Below are 21,123 nucleotides of genomic sequence, written 5' to 3'. Positions count from 1 at the left end.
CAGATTTATATAAATTACATGGAAGTGGGAGAAAAGGTCACTAAGACAAGTGCGTAGCTTTGAAATTGAAGTTAAAAATATTGAGAAAAGGGTCATTATAATATCTATTGGCTACTTTAGCAACAGTGTTCATAGCAAGCATCTAAATAGATTTAATCCTTCACAATAAAGGTCTAAAACATACACATGTATGTCAAAAAACCCAATCCTCAAAATAAGGTTAATTCATATTTTTCTCTGATAAATCCCATAAATAAAACCTTTTTAGTAAACTATTTTATAGGCTTCCGGTGTTTTGATTAATTCTCAAGACTCTTATTGTGAAGGATTAAAGAAAGTTCTCAGATCCCCTGAGGGTGCTGTCATAGCAGAAGCCAGACTGGTTTCGATAAAAAGCCTCATTACTCATAGTTTACATCATAGAAAAATGAAATCAAGTTAATAATACAGCCAGATTCGCTTTTCCAGGCTATTCTTGAGGCGTTTTCCTACTTTTCTTTCCTCAACATTTCAAGTTAAATCTCAATGTGTTGGCGTTTGTCATTCTTTTTTCTCTAATAAAAATCTGAGAGGTAGTTTAAAGATGGGACATGCAAACGAGCAGGAAGATTTTACCCTCTGTTTAAATGTTTTACACAAATCTAGCACCGTTCTAAAACGTGAAGCCTTCTCTGGGGTAACAATGATTTTATTAAAACTCATAATGTCCTTTCATCAGTTATCACATGCAGCATTAAAATAAAACACATAATACATTCAATATTTTTGACATCACGGCCTTTAGACAGTCTTAAAGTTTTTATTTTATTAGTTAATAGCTGAAGTTTAATATCAAATGTTTAAGAAACAAGGTGCATGTAGAGAATTGGTTTTTAAGGTTAACTGTTCCATCTCTGGTGTGAGATCTCACGTACCGCTCGCCTGGACTCGGAACCGCTAAGATTAAATATGAGAGCTCATTAATGGCTATATGCAGGTTCAGGTCTAATAAATGAGATGTGAATAATGTTCCGGTCTCCTTCCTGTACCATTCTTCTTTCATAATCTACAATCAGAGCAGATTAATCAGAGACTTCCTCCATGCCACCGCCCTCAGAGCTGATTCAGCCTAATTGTGAAACATTCCTGCGGGCTGCATTCCATGCTCGCCAGATGCTCCGTGTCTGTTTGACAAATAAATCCCTGACCAAGTCTTCAAAGCTCTGAGTTCTGGGCTTTGAGAGTTTGTGGTCGGGGCTCTTACGGGTCTGAGTCACCAGTAAAAACATCCTTATCAGGTCCTTTACAAACTCGGGAAACCAGGATTTTTGTTCAAGCTAAAAGTTCAACTAAAAATGCTCCTCTGGTTGGCAACCAGGACGGTTTGGCTCTCCCGCCGCCTCTCCTCCTTCCTCTCCAGCCTCACCCTCCAGCAGACAATGCTGGAGGCCAAAAGCACCAGACCGGCTGACAGGAGAACCAGGCCAAAGTAAGAGATGGTGGACCCATGGGAGTTGAAGCTGTAAGCCACGGCAGTGACCACAATGCCTGCGATGAGGACCACCACACCAAATGGGACGGTGCAGCGATAGCAGGACAGCTCGGCCCCCCCTGTGGCTGCAGTCAGCTGGACTTCGTTGACCTGGGGGATGTTCACAACTGTCATGGCAGCTGCATGCTGCTCTGGGTTGTTGGTCTTCTCTGAGGTAGCTGGGGTTCTCATGGCATCCTGATTGGCTTCTTCTGGCATCGCTTAGTGTTAACCAGCCACAGATGGCCCCCTGTTGTTGACCCTTGCCCTCTATTCCCCTGTCAGGCCCTCCCAGTCTGTGGAGAAACACACCAACATTAAAGCAAGCAGTGAAAATGCAAAGAGATAAACTTTTGTTGCTCAACGCTGAAAGATGAAGAGACCACACAGCTGCGTTTAGTTAGAATTCAACACCACATTTCACAATTCCCCGTCTCCCTCTGACCACCACATGCTGCTTTAATAAACCTGCGTAACCTCTTTGCACAATTGGGGCCGCCTCTTAACCCAGTCAGAGGAGGATGACGCAGGCCCGCTCAGCCCAGCGCGAGCTGAGACATTCCCCGGAGAGCGTGGAACACAACTTCACAAACCGCTCTGAAATGGAAGAAGCTTTGAAATCACAAGCAATTTCACAACCACTTATTCTTCTTTCCTCACATCTGCTGAGCGGAAAGTTGCCATTCAAATGCTGAGTGACGACGAGGGAGAAGCGCACCAGGCACGTGTTGCAGCTGATGTTCAGATTACAAGAACGGACTTGTCGTTGTAGAAATGCTCCTCAGAGGTTTGGTTTGTGGAATCTGGTTATCTGAACTCAGGTCCCACCAGAAGGTGAAAATTAAATGTTCATTTGGTCTCAGATCAGCTAGCATGTAGCCTTAAGGCTAATCTAAAGCCAGTATGTTACTGTGCGGTAAGTGTTGGAGGAACATTACAAACAGAGAGTCTCGCTCTCATGTCGCTGGAGAAACTTTGCAAGACAAGTTCTCTCTGTTTAGTTTCTGTGAAACACGTGAAGGCAAGGAATGAAAACCAACTTTGGGAGATGCTGGAGGAATTTTAGTACATATAATCAAAGTCAGAATGCTTATTTTCGTCATATATAAACAACAAGCATGTACAAAGTTATTTTTAGTGCAAAGAAAGCAATCAAACTATCTTCATAACATCTATTTTAATTTTTCTAACATTTTTACTAAAAACACGACTCAAAACACGCATGTGTAGACGTGTGTTTTTGTCTGGCATTGATACAAAATGGGGGTAAACTGTGGTAAATGTTACATAATTAAAGCCGTTATGGCAAGTCTGAAAACAAGCTAGGGTTCAAACACAAACACGGCCCCCAAACTCTCACCCTTCCTGTCGGGTATCTTCCCTGAGACGCTGCTGCCAGAACCGGAACCCACTTCGCCGGAGAAAACGAGATAGCGCTAATCACCAGTCATCGTTTTCTAGGTCCACTTCAAATTAGGGCTGGGCGATATGGACCAGAACTTATATCTCGATACCTTTTAGCTGAATTCAGATATATGATATGTATCTCGATATTTTTCCTCCTGTAAAATATTTACAAGTTAACTCACTTCAAGCTGTCCTGAGAAATTATAAACATAAATCAGTAAATTAAATGCATAAAAATGTATTGATTCTTGTCCAACTTTAACCTTAGTGCCAATTCTCTACCAGTCCGAGCTTTAGAAACACTGGTACAGCTGTCTGCTAACACACACACACACACACACACACACACACACACACACACACACACACACACACACACACACACACACACTGTTGTGGAGTTTTCTCCTTTTTATGATAACATCTCCTTTGCGCTCTCTCCAGCTACGGTGGATCGTGTTACATTCAATGGTCCGACCATGGTTCGGGCTGGGGCGGTGAACAGGGTGCTGCATGAGTTGTCGGCAGATCCTGGTCTCAGGTTTCAACCAGTGTCTTACTCCTGGTCCTCCACTGATTCTGTCGTGTTATTCAATGCATGCCTAAACCTTTGTTTGTCTTTAGGGTTGTCGTTGCTCCTGTTCCGTCACGGTTGACCTCTCTAGGGGACTCGGTCCGCAACATCGGTGGCCGCCTATCTCGAGCTCTCGTACCGGTGGTTCGTGAAGCTCTGGCTGCCCAGGTGCCTCCACCTGCGCCGGCCGGTCCTGTACCTCCGCCTGCACCTCCTGCGTCTTCGGCTAGGCCTTCAACTTCAAAAGGGGGGTGATCTCTATTGTCCAGATTCGTCAGTCCCAGAGTTCCCTGTTTCAGGTTACACAAGTTTGTTTGTGTTTGTGTGAGTGTGCATGGTTGTATTTCCTGTCCATACATGACGTGCAGACTTGGGGTGACTTGGGATGGTTGTGATGTGGGTTCCTGGAGTCCTATAATGGTTAAGTCTTAACAGTTAAAGGGAGTATTCCACAAACTGTTGTGTTTATCCAAATTCCATTTTTTATTTTTATCTACTAATCTCTAATTCCTTGTGGGGTATATTCACATATAGGTTTGATTACTAACTTCACTGATTCACATTTTTAGTGTTTCTTCTTCTTTATATTACTAGTAATTATATTATTAATTCTTTTAAAGATATATTCACAGAAATACATTTCTGCATTATTTCATTACAGCTGATTTATTTTCGTCATCTCTATTATGATGCATTTTATTTAGATTTTTACCAGCTATGGGCTGCAGATTATTTTGCCCTTCTGTTTTGATAAACTTTTTGCTCAAAAGCATCAGTTTTCCCTTACATATATTATAGGGTTATGTTAATTTTGTTCTTTTTGCAAAACTTTTCCAGTACATGTAGTTTCCTGCATTCATTTCTTTCACCTGAACTCCGTTCACATAATCTTCTTCACAAAGCACATATAGGTACATAAAGTGCTAGGTTTTACTTTTGTTTGTTATTTTACATCAGATGCAATCTATGTGTGTCTACATTTAAGTGCCCTGCATGTGTGCTCTTCTCCTCTCCTGGGTTTCGCCTGTGGTCGTCACTTCCTGGGAGTACCTCTCTACACCATCGACTGATCCGGCTGCCTGCTGCCTGAGGGAACGGTTCGCCTGGGGCCTGGTCCGGACCCTGCTCATCTGCTTACTTCCTGAGGATTGTGATAAGTAGAATTACCCTTTTTGAGTTTGGGAGCTACATTGACTATTCTCTGGTGTGGGGGTTTGCTTTCCTCTCCTGAGGCCATTGCCTGGGAACTAACCTGTGCTTCCTCGACTGAGTCCCTAGGGCCTCTTGGATTGTTGAACGACCCGTGGCTTCTGCCAGGACCCCGTGCCCTTGAAAAGGGGGGTTATGTAATGTCCAGCAATGGTCAGTTTTTAGGTACAGTTTGACCATTCAACATCTATTCAACATCTGGTCAAAACGGAGACACGAGACTGCATGTGTTCCCTTTAAACTGACCTGCCTTCATCCCATCAGCTCAGAGCCTGCAGCTCTGAACACAGATAACGAAATGTCAACGATAACATTCTCTCCTCAAGGTCCAATCTCTCAGGTCTTCATGCCTCCATATAAGGAACACTCCAGCTTGGATCAGTTGCTAAACCAAGAATGATTTCCTAAATCAAATGTGAACTTCTACAACTTATAAGCTAGATAATCATTAAATAAACGTTTGTTTATTGCTACTTATAATAATTATAATATAATGAAATGCTTCATTAATCTGTGCTCAGTGATTGAAGTGTGAAATGAATGTTATGTTGTGATTATAGTGATTGAAATATGTTTCAGCATGTTAATATGACAAGGTCGTCACCATTTGCACTCACACAAGAACAAAGTAAGGTTAAGTTAAACTCTGACACAGTCCTCTACCCAGATCAGAGCCTCCGTATCAAAGAAGGCGTGTTTCTGAGACTCTTGGTAAAATTCCTCAAACTAGGGCTGCTCAATTAATCGAATTTTAATCATGATTACGATCTGAGTTTTGAACGACTATAAAAAACAAAACAAGCCGATTATTTGCTCCTCCCACTTGCGCTGCCCTGAGTTGCAAATGAAGCGCTCCTCCTAGGGTGTTGCCAACTTGGCGACTTTGACGCTATTTCTAACAGCTTTTCAGACCCCCTTCTTGACTTTTTAAATCTTAAAAGTACCTAGCGAACATCTCAGAAACATCTCTGGTAACCCTTAGCTACTTTCTGGATAACTGTCGTCAACGTTTCCTGCAGGTTAGCTAAACACTCCGCCTGCGCTCCAGACCGTTCTTCAGGACATTAGGAAAGGGAATGATGTAGTGATGCGTCAGTCGCTAAAGAAACGGCTCTCGGAGCCGGCTCCCTGTTGGAGTAACCAGAGTGAGTGACACACACCGCACCTGCGGACTCCTGAGCCGATAAAAACGGCTAAATGTGTGCGTGCGGCGCGCTGAACATACGTGCAGCTTGCCCCGATTGCTGTGAGACCGGGTTGGGGGGTGGGGGTTGCAGCTGTGGTTGGGACATTTATTACATTAACTGGTGGACTTGTAAATAAATAGTTTATAAATAAGGTAGAAATAGACAGAAATAAGTTCCTCACGCTGATAACTAATAACTAATCTCGCTGAGGACACAGTGCTAGTGTGTTCTCCTACAGCACCTTGACACAGCTTCAATAAATGTTATACAACATTTTGTGAACATCAATTTATTTGCGTTTATTTGTTATAAATGCCACTGTATAATTCTTGCTGTCAGTATTTGCAAGATATTGGTATTTAGGTCTGTACTGGTTAGACTTAAATGAGTTAAACCAAGGTCTATAGCCCTTGGGTCATAAACTATGAGCTATAAGTATATTGGTCTTTTTATACTGGGAATCAGGAGTTATTTTAGTGATCATCTTGTTTCTTATTTATTTTTGTCCTGATTGTGTCCTGAGCAATTTTATGACTGAATAAAAACAAATAAAATCAACATTAATAGAAAAATCGTCCTAAATAATCGTGATCTCAATTTCAGTCACCATAATCGTGATTATTATTTTTGCCATAATCGAGCAGCCCTACCTCAAACTTGTCAACCTCTGGTTGGCTACACAAATCATAACATGACAACATTAAAACTGGATCACTCTCGGGTGATCTCTCAGTTCTAGAAAAAGATTCAGACCGGCCACCTGAAGCAAAACCCTCTTTAACCCATCAAAGATTTTGACACGTCGCCAAAACCTTTTTGCACCTGCGAAGCTGATATCGCAAACAGTTTCTGCAGAATAAGCTGGTATTGTTCAGACTGTTTAAGAGTCCCCCAGATGTGCGGTTCCATCCATCTGTCGTGACCCGAGACATCTCTGGACTGGAGAAGTCGGGGCTGTGGTCAATCTACTGGACCTTCGGTGCCACAGGTCATCCGACCTCTCTGACCTTCGGATCCACCAAGAGGGTCTCCGAAAACGGGTGAAGTAGACACACAGATAGCGTCTGATGTGTTTTTGATTATAATCAACTTCATAGCTTAACGCAAACCAAATTCTTTTACTTCGAGAACTCTGCTAGATACGGAAGTTCTGACTAACATCGCATTCACACATAGGTTTCATACATCACATTTAGTTCCATCCGTCACAGTAAATGTTAGTTAACTTGACATGTTTTAATTGTTGGTAAAATAAATTCTTACTTTTATAACCCTGACTCTTTTCTGAATCAAAACAAAGTGTTTACAATCCCCTAATAAATAAAGAATCCTAGAATCTTCTGATGAAACACCGTAAAGACCAAGCAGGGTTGCTATTCTATATGTAGATAGAGTATCACAGCTTATTGGTCATAAGTACAGGTAACATATATATTGAGCTCTTAAAGCACTCAATTTACCAAACCCTACAATATCAAATATTTATCATTTAAATGGATCTATTTACTGAACACTTTAAGAAATCTCAACTTTCTGACTGCTGGCTCTCATTTTGTCACCGTCTTCGTCGCGCTCTCCTCCCTCTCGCTCGCCCTTTTCCTCCTCCTCATTCCCTCTCGTCTCCCTCCACCCGCATGTGCTTTGCTGTGTGTCTGAGTCTGGTCCTCCCTCTTCCCCACCCCTACTGCTCTGTGTGTGGACAGTCTGGACACGCAGTTACACATGTTGACCAATCACCTGTAGCTTTCACCAAAGCAAGAGGGGGAGGGGAGGGGAGGGAGGGTGATGGCTCCCAATGACGAGCCAGCTCCTGTCGTTCACTTCATAGAGCCAACTCTTAGAACCGGTTCGTTCGCGACCGGCACATCACTAATTTGGAAACTCCAGCTATCCGTAGATGTTTCCCAATTACACAGGGGAGGGAGGGGTTTGGCTCCTCTCACTGGCTCCGCACATGCAGGATAGAAAAACAAAACTCTGTTGACCCCAAATAATTCAAAACCCAGACGTCAAATGCATAGTTTAGAGCAAGCACATTTACCTAGAGGCTCTCAGATTGAGCAAACTTGTGAGAAAACACATAATAACCGCTTAGACGGAGCAACATGTCGCTAGCATAGCGGCTAATCGCCAGCATAGCAGTTTGACCGGTTATAAAGACATAAGGTCACCTTGTATCTTGTTAAAAAATTATATTGATATTTTAAAAATATCGATATATCGCCCAGCCCTACTTCAACTGGTGTTTGGTTTTTTTGGACTCTGGTAGTTTGTCCTAATATGTGAGTGTGTGATGAGTGGAGAACCCAAGGAAGTGTGGAGGTTTAGCGAAGCAGACAACCAGATGGTCAGTAGCTGCTTTCAATCCGAAACGTGTTATTGGTGGAAGTTTTTCATTAATTTTTTTCATTTTTTTAATCTCGACTATATTTTTATAGCTATGTTATGTAATGTTAGGACATTGTTAAGAGGCATGAAACTAATTATTTAAGCTAATTCATTTTCCAAACTTGCCACTGCAGATTTAAGACACCTGAAGATGAACAGCAAAAGAGAATTTTCATTGCCATCGCAATTCCTTCACAATTACTTTGTCTGCTCGCTAAGTGACCTGGCCAGGTAGAAAACATGTAACAGAAGTGTCAGACATACCAATGCAGTTTGATGCCAAACTAAAGTGTGACCATTTTCGGTCTCCGATGAAAAATCACAGCTCAAGCTGCAGGATTTTCAGCTTTTGGCATAAGAAAATAAGAAAATAAGAGAGGACATGTTGATCTGTACAGACAGAAGGGGTCAGAGTAAATAAACTCCATGTTTGTGATGTTTTTTAAAACTTAAATATTTGGACTCAATGAGAAGAGGAACCTGATGGGGTGACTGTTTCATCAGAAAATGTGCCTGTCTGCAAGTCCTAAATGCAGGGTCATCAGTTCATTATTAGACCAGATAAAAATAGCTTGGAGTTGACTGGAGGGCAGAATTCTTGCAAAATAAATACGTAGTAGTGGGAACATATCTCATTGGTTTTTGTCTGACATTGTTCCAAAGTTGCAACCATGGCAGTAAACCCGAGCTACAGATCCTTTAAAGCAATTCAAAAGCGGGTATTAAAATAAGATTATATCATTGCTGAAGCTTTTTGCTGCAACTTTTATTTTAAAACCTCTGTATTTTATTCATCAGAACTATTTTGTGTCTTTGTGGGAAAAGTTGACCTTTTGTGTTTGGTTTACTTTGGTATGTCAAAAGAAATAAAATAAACCCATTAATCTTTCTGGGGTTTCCCTAATGATGAAAATCATAATAAACATGGAGAAATACATAAGGATATAAAAGTTGAATACAACAAAAGCAAGAAAAAAAATTAGGTTATTAATGATTCTTTTAAACTTTTAGTTGATCCACCATATTATTTTGCTTTTTCAGACATCACAAACACAAGTTTTCTGATTCTTTTCACTGAATTGTTTATTTTGATGTTTTTATTTAACTTGTTTCACTTCATCAACACTTGGAACCCTACTTAACAATGTTTACAAGTATATTTAGCTAAAACCAAAAATCGCTTTTTTAAAGTCACTGTATGTTGTTATTTATTCATTTAGATGTAATAGATGAATAACCACTCAGGTGTTAATATAAAGATGAAAACGAAATACAATGCAACGGGATGAGCCTTTTGTTAGAAGAAATAATAACAAAAGTAAGAAAATGAGGCCAATTTTGATAAGTTCCTTTTGTCAAATAGCAGTTTTGAATTTTTTTGATTCATTTGTCATACTGAAAACTGCTTTTAAATGTCCTTTAGGTTTTACTTAATGTAATCGTTTGTTTATTTTTAATACCTTAATGAGCTAAAGCCGATCCGGCTCCGGCCGATCTGACAGTTTTTATTATTTGATAACAGCTGACAGAGATCAGAAATCCTGTTTTACCTGACAGTGGCGCCCCACGCAGCATCCAGAGAAGCACGTTGCTGTCAGGTTTTCAGTCAGACTCTGTTACTTAAAGTCAAGTTGGTCTTTTAGCTGAAACGGACACCAAACTTTTTCTGGGTCCGGAATGGACTCGGAACCAAAGTATGGATCCGGCTGGAGCTCCGAGCCCTACTGCCATCCTCATCCACACAACAACCATATCAGGAACAAGTGTGCAACTGCAAACATCAAGGAAAGTGCAGGTTCCGGTCAAGGATTTCAAAATAAAACAGCCATTCTATAAAACCGTGATTAAAATGTTAACGATACTTTTGACATAAATTATAATTATATTTATTTGAACAGTTAATCATTTAGTAACATCCGTTACAAATTTAATCAGCTGCCAGCAGATGTGCATGATCCACCTCACCTGGTCTGGAGAGGAGGGTGGAAGTGGACTGTTGCTGTCAGGTCCTGCAGATCATGTTTTTTTAAAGATAGTTAATGTTTGGGGGCATTTCGTATTGTGTGTTATATAATTTATATGTTATTTTATTATTATTTTTTTACGTTTATTGTTATAATTAAACATTGCTGGCTGGGCACACACAAAACAACACAAACTGCAGCAGAGCTTCAGTCTTTAAGGCTTAAAGACTGAAGCTCTGCAAATTGGCCAGCTTAAGCTGTGGTGGAGAATTGGCCAATTTGCTTAAAGTTGCACATTAAACACACAGAAAAATGGAGGAATGTGTGTGGGATTTGACCTCTACAGGACTCTCATGTGTTGGGAGAAATAATGTTCAATGACACCCAGGAGATCCATGCAGAGGTTCCTGCAATTAGAAATTTTTACTCTAGTGATCTTCATTCACACATGGCATTTTGGAAAATAAATAGCTGGCAAAATCTTTTTGTAGTCTTTACGTTCTCCTTTCCAGGGCACGTTCCGCTTCATGTTCCGCTTTAGAAACAGAAGTTAAACCAGGAAGCTTTTCAACTGGATATATATATATATATATATATATATATATATATGTGTGTGTGTGTGTGTGTGTGTGTGTGTGTGTGTGTGTGTATATATACACGTGTGTGTGTGTGTGTGTGTGTGTGTATGGTATATGTGGTTCGAACGGCCAATCACACGTTAGCAAGTATCAATAGATGAGCTTATGGACGGTTTTAATGGGAAACAGGCTTCAGCACAAGTGTTTTTTTCCCCCTCTTGGTCCTAGTGCTTAACCAACTTTTGAGGCTTTTATTTTGACTCGCATCCAACCGGAAGTGGAGAGACTGACTTGACAGTCAGCTGGAGGAGAGCCGAGCCGTCATGTCGCTGCGGTTCACAGATGAGGAGTTCCAGAGCGCCTGGAGAGAGCTGGACGAGCCGCAGCTGGCCGGGGGATGGGAGCTCTTCACCGAGACCATGGGGGTCCAGATCTACCGGCTGTACGACAAGGTGGGTCAGCGGAACCGGACCGGTAAATGAGAGACTGGTATTGTTGGAAACGGTGGGATGTGGAAAGCCTACGGCGCACAATCCTACCGCCACACAGTCACTCATTTATGTGTAAAACAATAAAACATTTACCGGAATCCAGTCCAGGGTCACATCAGCAGGGAGGTCCTAGCGGCCTCTGGAGGGAAAACCCGGAAACCGAGCCGCATTGAGCTGGTTCATTCATTCATAACCTGCTCAGCTGTCAAACCACGTTTCTGATACGTTTATACAGCTTTTACAGTTCATGGTGACATTACCACAAGTCAATGGGACAACAGGTCTATTAAAATAACGACATGGCATATATAAAAATGAGAAATACACAAAGTACAGCAACATCTGAGTGTTTAAACAGGCAGATGTAGTGGATTTAATGTTTTGCATATTGTGAAACAATAGCTGATCATGACATATATTAGCTATTACAGCACATTTATTGATAAATGTGGTTTTGCTGATTTAAAGTTGCTAAAACGACCTGCAGTAAAAGGTCCTGGTGGCATTTTAGTCTAGAGATCAGCTCATGATCGGAATTGGTCCGTTATCAGCAGCCAGTTTGAATCCCCCCGTAATCATTTTTCATCCCATTGGTGTTCTTTTCACTTCCTGGAGAAAAACAAATGTTACTGAACTCAGTTGAGCAGATCAGACTAGATGAACGACATTTCTTACTTTGACAGCCGAGCACTGAGACAAAAGTTTGACAACTGCAGATGACCTGAGCTGAAGCTGGGCTGGCAATATTAGCTGCATTCATCCCTAACAAGCCCCAAATCTCCACAAAACACTGAAAAGCACAACGAGCAATTGCCCACAAAAATATACAGAATAAGCTGTAATGAAAAAGAAATTGGAAACCTCGAGTTTGAATGCCAAGCTTGTCAGCATTTAGACACCTAAAGTATCATGTTTGTCAGTGTTCTGGTTAGAGGCACAGTGCCCCTGAAAGGCTGCTGGAGATAAAATATCTATAAAACACATGAAAACAGGCGTGTTTGTGATGTCATTGTGTTATCTCCATCAGATTATTAAATCACAGCTGAAAAGAAGTAGGAAGTAAACAAAAACATTCTAAAACATTTGTCTGTTAGGTAAAAACTTGATTTCATCTGCCCAGAAGTCACACTTTGCAGGATGAGTATTTGGAAGGCAACAGGGGCGTGTATTTGGCATTACATTAAGTTTCATGTTACCGGGGAGCTGATACGATATATTAGTCAGACGATATTTGGAATTTTTAAGCCCGAATTTAATAGGAAAACTCAGCTCAGACTCTTTCAAGACACATCCAGAGTTATCACGAGACCTCGTTATTCCGTCAGAATAAAGGTGGTAAAAAGTGCTGCCACCTAGCAGTCGGAATTTGAATTGCACCACAAAAAAGAAATACAGTAAATGTTGGCATTTAAAATGTAAAAAAAAAAAGATACATGGCTGTCAAAAATCAGTTCAGCATCATGACATAATACGGTATCATGTTATTTCAGGGTATTGTTTTTATTTTTTTTTACGTCCCTGTAAGACAGGCGTAGGCAATCCTGGTCCTTGCATGTCACTATCCAGCATGTTGTTTCCCTGCGCCAGCACATTTTATTAATCAGTAGGTTATTAACAGACTTCTGCAGAGGTTGATAACCTGGTAAACAGATGATTCAGCTATTGAATTATGTGTGTTGGAGCAGGGAAACATTTAAAACATACTGGATTGCAGCACTCGAGGACCAGGATTACCTACCCCTGCTTAAAGACATGTAGCAAACAGCTATTCTTTCTTTCTTAAGTGAATGTTATTAAAACAATGCCAACACCACTAGACAGTGATCTCTATACTGGTAAAGAACCGAATCTCAGCTGAACCAGACCTTCTGGACTGGTTCCATTGTGGCCTGACTTGGGACGCAGGCTGGCTCCTAATCTCAGCCATCAGATTTGGGATTTGTTTTTCGGTTTAGCTGTAGCGGTGTATTTTTGAAAGTTATGTTCTGCTGTTTGCAGGAAACTGGTCTTTATGAGTACAAAGTGTTTGGTGGCCTTTCCAGCTGCACCCCAGAACTGTGTGCAGACGTCTACATGGACTTGATGTACCGGAAACACTGGGATGGATATGTGAAAGGTAAAATGGACCAGACCCAAACTCACAGCTGGTCTCAATGTAGACTGGTTACCCATCATTTCTAACTTGACTAAATGAAATCTTTTTCTTTTTTCATGCACATCTTCAGTAAGAAGCAGGTAACGAGTAGTCTGTAAAGTGTGTAGAGTAACACCATATACAGCTGTTGTTGGAGTTGCTAAGTGTTTCGTTACCTGTTATTATTTGTTTTAAAAGGTGTTTTTAATCCATTGGTTCAAAGTCAGAATTTAAAGAGGTTGTAACAGGTGTGTTTTTGGGATCATAACCCCCTCCCTTTTTAGCCAAGTGTGAAGCGGCTGGGATGTGAATCAACTCCTCTAAATCCGAGACCATAGTCTTGAATCGGAAAAGGATAGAGTGCTTTCTCCAGGTCAGGGATGAGGTCTTACCTCAAGTGGAGGAGTTTAAGTATCTCTGGGTCTTTTTCATGGGTGAGGGAAAACTGAAGCGTGAGATCGAGAGGCGGATTGATGCTGCATCCAGATGCAGGCATTGTACCAATCTGTTGTGGCGAAGAGAGAGCTGAGCCAGAAGGCAAATTTTTTAATTTATCGGTCGATCTACGTTCCTACCTTCACCTATGGTCACGAGCTTTGGGTAGTGACCGAAAAAAACGAGATTGTGGATACAAGTGGCCAGAATTATTTTTCTCCGCAAGGTGTCCAGGCTCTACCTTAGAGATATGGTGAGAAGCTCAGTCATTTGGGAGGGGCTCAGAGTAGACCTAACTATAAAACCTAACCCTGCTCCTCCACATGGAGAGGAGCCAGTTGAGGTGGCTCAGGCATCTAGGTAGGATGCCTCGTGGATGCCTCCCTGGTGAGATTTTCCGGGCACATCCAGCCATTAGGAGGCCTAAAGAAAGACTTGCCTTGGGATTCCCCCAGAGGAGATGGCCGTTACCTTAGGAGAGGGAAGTCTGGGCCTCTTTGCTCAGGATTCTGCCCCCATGACCCGACTCCAGATAAGGATCTGAAAATGGATGGATGGATGGGTGGATGGATGGATGGAACCCCGTCCACAAAAAAAATCCAGTTCAATCCTTTGCTCCCTTTCCCAGCTGCAGCATCCAGATGTTCTAAATACTTTCCGAACATCTCATTATTCAGTCCGTTTGGATCAGAGTCTGGACTTTGTGGTGCCGCTCATCCTTTGTTCAATTCAATTCAATTCAAAGATACTTTATTAATCCCAGAGGGAAATTAGAGTTTCAGTACACACAATTCTGAGATCAGACATACACACATAGGCATAGACACATGACAATAATTGGTGACTGTGGTCATTCGCAACCTGAGTCGTGCTACCTTAATAGAGATCAGAAGGTATATATGAGGGTTGGGTCAGGTGGAGGAAAAAAAGGCACTTCAGAGTTACCCTCCACAGGGAGGGCAGCTTTGCTCTGCAAAAAACACCTCAGACAGAAATGCACACAGACATCAGACAGCATAAGTGTCCACTAGGTGGGGAGGTAGGGTAGAGGACTCTCCTCACATCAGTGCATGCAGCCACGATAAGCAGCGCTCGTCACCTCCGTCTGGACAGGGGAGGGAGGTAGTTGGGTTAGAGAGCACAGTGAGTCCTGCAAACGATTCAACGGCCTTCACCGGTCGCAGTCCCACCCAGGCTGGGATAGGGAGACAGAGTTGCCATGGCGACGGCAGCATTCCACATTTCTTCTGAGGGTGAGTTATTGCTTCAGCCTCACAGGCTCAAGGGCACCAGATTCAGATAAGAACTTGTTTTGGGGCCAGACAGAGATAATTTACTCTCTGTCTTAAAGTTCAGTTGGTCCTCAACCCCTCTGAATCCAATAATGGAGTAAATTAATCTATTCCCAACCGTGCTGTCCCGTCCACTTTCTCCTTGATCGAATCCACCTTCTGTACCAGAGTCTGAATCTCAGCCAAAGTTACAAGCTTACGACCCATCTCAACAATTATATGAGTTTGTGCGTTCACAGCGCGGTGTAATCCATCCCTGAGCTCCGGGATTGAGCCAATATTCCTCGACAGCTTATTAATTTTCCAGTAAGCCAGGTAACCGCTCAGGTCAAACAGCAAAAAAACCTGACACCAACACCACGAATATCCAGACGTCTTCAGGGTCCTCTACAGACAGTTGGGAGAAGCAGATCAGGTTCCACCGTTTCCAGGAGTCCATGATATGCCCAGCTGGCTCTGTCCCAGAGGGAATGCAGGACCCACATCCTCCAGGTGGGGTTGTGTTCGGCAGCTTGTGACGTCGCTCCGTCTGACTGGAATATTCAGTCATTAGGACACACATGAAGACAGCTATAGGGAGACATCCATGGAAACTGAGCTCAGTGGTCCTTTTAGCCAGATGGTACCAGGTTGGATATAATCTGGAACCACAACTTTAAAACTAAATATAATCCCACACAGGCAGGTAAAAATAAGAAGCAGAATTCTTCAGGATGTATTCAGAATATCTGATGTCGGAACAACAAAGTTTAATTGGATTTTTAATCAAAAAGTTGTTGAACCAGCTGATGTTAAAATCTGACCTCCGTGTTAAAGTGTGTGAGTGTTTATTTTCTTTCTATACCACAAGACATAGTTCCACCAGAGATCAGACATTTACACACCTTTTAGAATCATATCGGTCAGTTTTCATCGGCTGTGGTTTTGGTTTTTTCAGAGCTCTATGAGAAAGACTTTGGTGGACAGACGGCGATCTACTGGGAAGTGAAATACCCGTTTCCTCTGTCCAACAGAGACGTATCCTTTAGCTCTCACATTTACCATTTTGGTTTCATTTTTTCTTGTTTTTATTCTCAGGATTATTTTTCCTTACAGTTCAAACTCCAGTATGTGTATGTGAGGGAGAGGAGAGACCTGGATGTGGATGGGAGGAAGATCTGGGTGATCCTGGCCAGAAGCTGCCCAGAGTTGCCATGTGCAGAGAAAAGTGGCGTTCTGCGGGTCAGAGACTACAAGCAGAGCTTTGCCCTGGAGAGTGATGGGGCTGCTGGGACTAAAGGTTAGATTTGCTTTAGCAAACCCAGATTGAGTGTCTCAGACCCTCATCAGCTAATTAACTCAAAACACCTTCAAATGTTTCCTGAGCCTTTAAGGTCCTGTCCCAATACTCCCACTCCCACTCTTGAACGCTCCCATCCAAGGTGTCCCAATTCTCAAATGTGGACCATAGCCCCGCCCCTTTTGCACAGTTGGTCCGCACTTCGTCGAAGCCTGCATTGGGTGAATAGAGTTGCCCATAATCCATTGCTGCGTAGGAATTTTGAGAAGAAGGTGAAATAGCTTGGGTGTGTACATATTGAGATATTGAATATTTTATGACTGTATATGATTACAATCAAATCTACCTCTTTTAGAAGGATGTATCACATGTCTTTTGTGATAGGAAACGTCAGGGATGCTACACAGTGGTGCTTGTCGATGGCAATGCTTACTGTCCCAATTCTGCAGTTATTTGTTCACTTGTTTACTACACACTCGTAGCCTTGCCCCAGCTTTCCATCGGATTTGTGAGCCGTGTGCAACATAATAGATGCGTTTAACCTGCAAGCTTCTTTCCCATCGGGAGGAGTTCAGGTGCAAACAGGTCCCATGAGATCATGAAATAACCGGAGATTTGCAAGACCAAGCGTGATTTCAGCAGGTTATATTAACAGGAGGCAGAAATATGGCAGCATGTACCTAAAAGAGAGTAATCATAAATCAGGTGGGTAGGAAAACAAGGGACAGGTGAGTCCAATAATGAGGGAACACAGGACAACGTGTCAGAGGGAGAAGCAGCAGATCCTGACAATAAGAGTATCGCTTTCTGAAATGACTTAAGAAAAATTAAAAAAACTGTTTCACTATGTTCTAATTTTTGTAGACATGCCTATATTTTATGAATGAGTGAGTCTTTGTTTGATGTGTGTTTCAGTTTTCATGAACTACTTTGACAATCCTGGTGGGACCATCCCTACTTGGCTGGTAAACTGGGCAGCAAAGGTCAGTGTTCATGTTTCACCTGGAAAACAGCACTTTTATAATGAATGCAAACATTTCATTCATAAAACATCAAGAGCTCTAAAGTTAAAAGCACAGCAGCTGTTGGTGACAGATTTCTTCCACAGGGGAGTTTTCAAAATGTTTGTGAGGGTCACCGTTTCCAGTTGCTGGATTTTGAATATGTTTTAAAATATTTGTGACACATTTCTAAACTACTATAGAGTTCATACAGATGTCTGGGATAGTTCTCAGTTTAATTTTAGTTAGTATCTGCTACCTTTTGGTTCAATTTTTAAGAAACATGGGTGTCATTTTCACTGCTATGCAGATGATACCCAGGTATACGTGCCTTTTAAGAGGGGCCACAATCATGCCTTGCGGTCTCTTTTAGATTTTCTTGTTGAGGTTAGGCAATGGATGTTCTCTAAATTCCTTCTTTTTAAGGATAAAAAGACAGAGGTTGTATTTTTTGGTCCAAATTCTTTGTCTAGGGTGGGTGCAGTGGACCTCGGTCAGCTAGACCCATTCTTGAAACTGCGTGCGGCTTCTCTGGGTGTTGTTCTGGATGAGGATCTTGTCTTGGACAGGCAGATCAGAGTGGTGACTAAATCTAGTTTTTATCAATTAAGAAAGATCGCCAAAGGAAGGACCTTGCTGTCAAAAAGGATTTTGAAACAGTAATTCATGCTTTTATTACATCAAGGCTTGATTACTGTTAATTATTTGTACCTTGATGTTTCACAATCCCACCTCTGGCGTCTTCAGTGGTGCAGAATGCTGTTGGACGGCTGCTCACTGGGACGAAAAAGATGGAGCATGTTACTCCTGCCTTGGCCTCACTGCACTGGCTGTCTGTTTGTTTTAGAATCCAGTACAAGGCGCTTTTATGGGCTTTTAAATCTTTGCATGGCCTTGCGCCAGATTACCTCTTTTATCTACTGTTGTTTTTTACTCCCCTGCACGTTCGCTGAGGTCAGCTGATAGGATGCTCTTGGAAGCCCCAAAAACAAGACGTAAGCTCAGAGATGACGGGACTGTCTCTGTAGAGCTCCCTAGGCTCTGGAATGTGCTGCCTTTGAGCATTAGGTCGGCCTCTTCACTGTCTGGTTTTATATCTCTTTTGAAAACCTATTTTTATGATTTGGCTTTAAACGCAGCATGAGAGTCTTTTTAGTGTTCGTTCTTAAGCTTTAGTTTTCATGCATTCTTCTGTAGTGGATTGTTTTTAATGTATTTAAATTTTGTGAAGCACTTTGGTCGGTTTAATGCTGTTGTAAGGTGCTATATAAATAAAGCTGCCTTGCCTTGCCTAGTTTGGTGGTCAGAAAGTGGTAGAAATGTGAGGCAACGTTGGGGAAAAATTGCAAATAAGTTCAAACATAGTTAAGACACATTGTGCTTACAAATTGTAACCAGAAAATTAGCTTGACACTCAATTTTTTTATAGTTATCACATCCGACTAGATGGAAACCCTCTCCCAGAAATGTCTTATGTACCAACTCTAGCTGGTATCCAGCCAGTGGGATTCTGGGTATTGGATGATTATTTAGTGTACTATTGTAGAGGACATAATTCAACACAGTTCACATGTTTGTGTTTAATTATGTTATTCAATGTTATAATTAGTTTATGTGTTAGTGTTTAGTGGGGTTGTAAGTAGTGTGCCTTTCCCTATAAGAAACTGATGTTTAATCATTTATCCACAGCAGGTAAGATGTTTATTGTTCATATCCAGCTTTCGTGAAACATTTCAGTTTGGTTTCATTCTGTTCCCATTCTTCTGAAGAATAAACGTACCATCTATCATAACTTTTTTGTGTTGTGAAACCAAACCATGTGCCCATCCCAGACCTCGGAGATGTGTCCGGGTTCTCCACCAATCTGGATTTATCAGGCCCCGGGAGCTCCCTCCCTCTGCCTGCTTGATTCTTCTTCATAGTTTTTGTTTGCTGATGTGTTGCAGACTGACGTCAGCGACTCCCCTCCACACCGCCCCTCCTAAGGTGGGTCTTTTTGGCTCATCACTCATTTTCCTCTTTGTTTTTTAACAGAGCGGCGTCCCAGGTTTCCTAAAGGACATGCAGAAGGCCTGCAGCGGCTACAAGCACTACTACCAGCACAAGTGAAGTCATCTGATGGGAAAGTGTCCACCACTGGGCTGGGATTGGTTTTTATTGCTGTATTCTTTTGTTGTGGAGGGAATTTCAGGGTTGTGTGTGAATTTTTTTTTTTTTTTTTTTTTGCAACTTCCTGTTTACTCAGGCATGATGTGCATGACCTCACGAAAAAGGCGGGTGTGAATTGAATGTATGAACCAGACCAAGCTGTCTCAGTGCGCACTCACGAGCTCCAGTTCCTCTGGGATTCAGCGGATTTGAATCTGAATGACCTGTTGTAGCACTGGAAATCATTATGTAAAATACCAGCGGTTTTACAGGTTTATTACTTATGCAAGATTAATTTTTTATCTCAGATGTTTTATTTTAGACTGAACATTACCTTTGACCTCTTTCTAAGGTGAATGGTTTGTTCAGTAATAAGTGGAATATTACTGTGTAATAAAGATGTCATTGTCAAGTCTTGGCTTAACTTGTGTTGAATCCCCACTTGAAAGGGATGGCAGAGTCTTTGCAGTTTTATATGACTGGGTTTTACTCAAGGACCACACAATTATTCCTTGTCATCTTCATTTTATTGTTTTGTAGAAGGCTTAGGATTGTGGTTGGTCTCGTGCAGGTAAAAACCTCAAAACAATTCAAACAAGAAACATGTAAATGCAAATGTTTACGACAAACCCATACTATACCTGTTACTAAATTCAATTTCCACAAATACTTAACTGAGAACCAACAAAATAGTACATCACTTCAAGATAATTGTTTTTTATTTTAACTATGTAAATATTCCAATGTTTTAATAATTCACGCAAAATTGAACAACCTTTAAATTCTCTAATTCATGCAGTGCAAATATCTTCAACATGTTTATTGGTTTTTTAAATTCAGAATCAGAAGTTTTTATTGCCATATGTGTGCCAAGTCACAACATTAGGAAATGGCTGCGGTATTTTGGTGCAGAAGGTAAGATAGAAAAAAATGAATTAAGAGATAAGCAAGTATAAGAACTAATAAAACACTCATGATAAAATTATTAATGTAAAAAGTTGCAAGAATTAGAGAAGCAGCTATCTACTCCGTGTAGGTATTCATCTGAGTGTTTGTTGAATGGTTCAAGAACAGCATCGGGTCACGTGACTGGGACCAATCAACTTGAGTGGGCTGCCCTAGGATTTTCATTCAAAAGTCCAACTGCGGCAGGGAAGATACGGTTTTTGGGGCGAGAGGTTCTGGTCCGAATGGATCTGAGCCTTCTGCCAGATGGGAGCGAGTCGAAGAGACTGTGTCCAGGGTGAGACGAGTCAGCTATTATCCGACCTGCACGCCTCAATGTCCTAGAGGTGTACAGATCTTGAATGGAGGGGAGTTTGCAGCCAATGACCTTCTCTGTAGAGCGTACGACACGCTGCAGCCTCTTCTTGTCCCTGGTGGTAGCTCCAGCGTACCACACGGTGATGGAGGAGGTGAGGGTGGACTCGATGATAGCGGTGTAGAACTGCCTCATCGACTGTGGTGATAGGTTGAATTTCTTCAACTGCCTCAGGAAGTACATCCTCTGCTGGGCCTTTTTTCTG

At 41.8% G+C, this 21,123-nt stretch overlaps 2 protein-coding genes across 2 annotated transcripts; one reads left to right on the top strand and one right to left on the bottom strand.

The window, feature by feature from the left end:
- Positions 1-672: 672 nt before the first annotated feature.
- Positions 673-10,030, bottom strand: tmem100a (transmembrane protein 100a). Its single transcript, XM_015948919.3, has 2 exons — positions 9,826-10,030; positions 673-1,806 (listed from the first exon to the last, which is right to left on the bottom strand). Exon 2 carries the CDS (start codon positions 1,727-1,729, stop codon positions 1,325-1,327), a length of 405 nt encoding a protein of 134 aa, XP_015804405.3. The 5' UTR covers positions 1,730-1,806; positions 9,826-10,030; the 3' UTR covers positions 673-1,324.
- A 1,056-nt stretch (positions 10,031-11,086) lies between these two features.
- pctp (phosphatidylcholine transfer protein) lies at positions 11,087-20,009 on the top strand. Its single transcript, XM_015948918.3, has 6 exons — positions 11,087-11,269; positions 13,307-13,424; positions 16,107-16,186; positions 16,277-16,448; positions 17,364-17,431; positions 19,484-20,009. Exons 1-6 carry the CDS (start codon positions 11,141-11,143, stop codon positions 19,556-19,558), a joined length of 642 nt encoding a protein of 213 aa, XP_015804404.1. The 5' UTR covers positions 11,087-11,140; the 3' UTR covers positions 19,559-20,009.
- Positions 20,010-21,123: the final 1,114 nt, after the last annotated feature.

Source organism: Nothobranchius furzeri, chromosome 5 (assembly GCF_043380555.1).
Source record: "Nothobranchius furzeri strain GRZ-AD chromosome 5, NfurGRZ-RIMD1, whole genome shotgun sequence".
Classification (NCBI taxonomy): Eukaryota; Metazoa; Chordata; class Actinopteri; order Cyprinodontiformes; family Nothobranchiidae; genus Nothobranchius; species Nothobranchius furzeri.
The sequence above is the reverse complement of the archived record's forward strand: the minus strand, read 5'-3'. Positions and strand labels throughout refer to the sequence as shown.

What these genes read in the sequence shown, in the direction of transcription:
- tmem100a (XM_015948919.3), bottom strand. Translation starts at nt 1,729, where the DNA reads ATGCCAGAAGAAGCCAATCAGGATGCCATGAGAACCCCAGCTACCTCA.
- pctp (XM_015948918.3), top strand. Translation starts at nt 11,141, where the DNA reads ATGTCGCTGCGGTTCACAGATGAGGAGTTCCAGAGCGCCTGGAGAGAG. An exon ending in TGGGGCTGCTGGGACTAAAG is followed by an intron (nt 16,449 to 17,363) that starts GTTAGATTTGCT and finishes TGTGTGTTTCAG; the next exon opens with TTTTCATGAACTACTTTGAC. An exon ending in TGGTAAACTGGGCAGCAAAG is followed by an intron (nt 17,432 to 19,483) that starts GTCAGTGTTCAT and finishes GTTTTTTAACAG; the next exon opens with AGCGGCGTCCCAGGTTTCCT.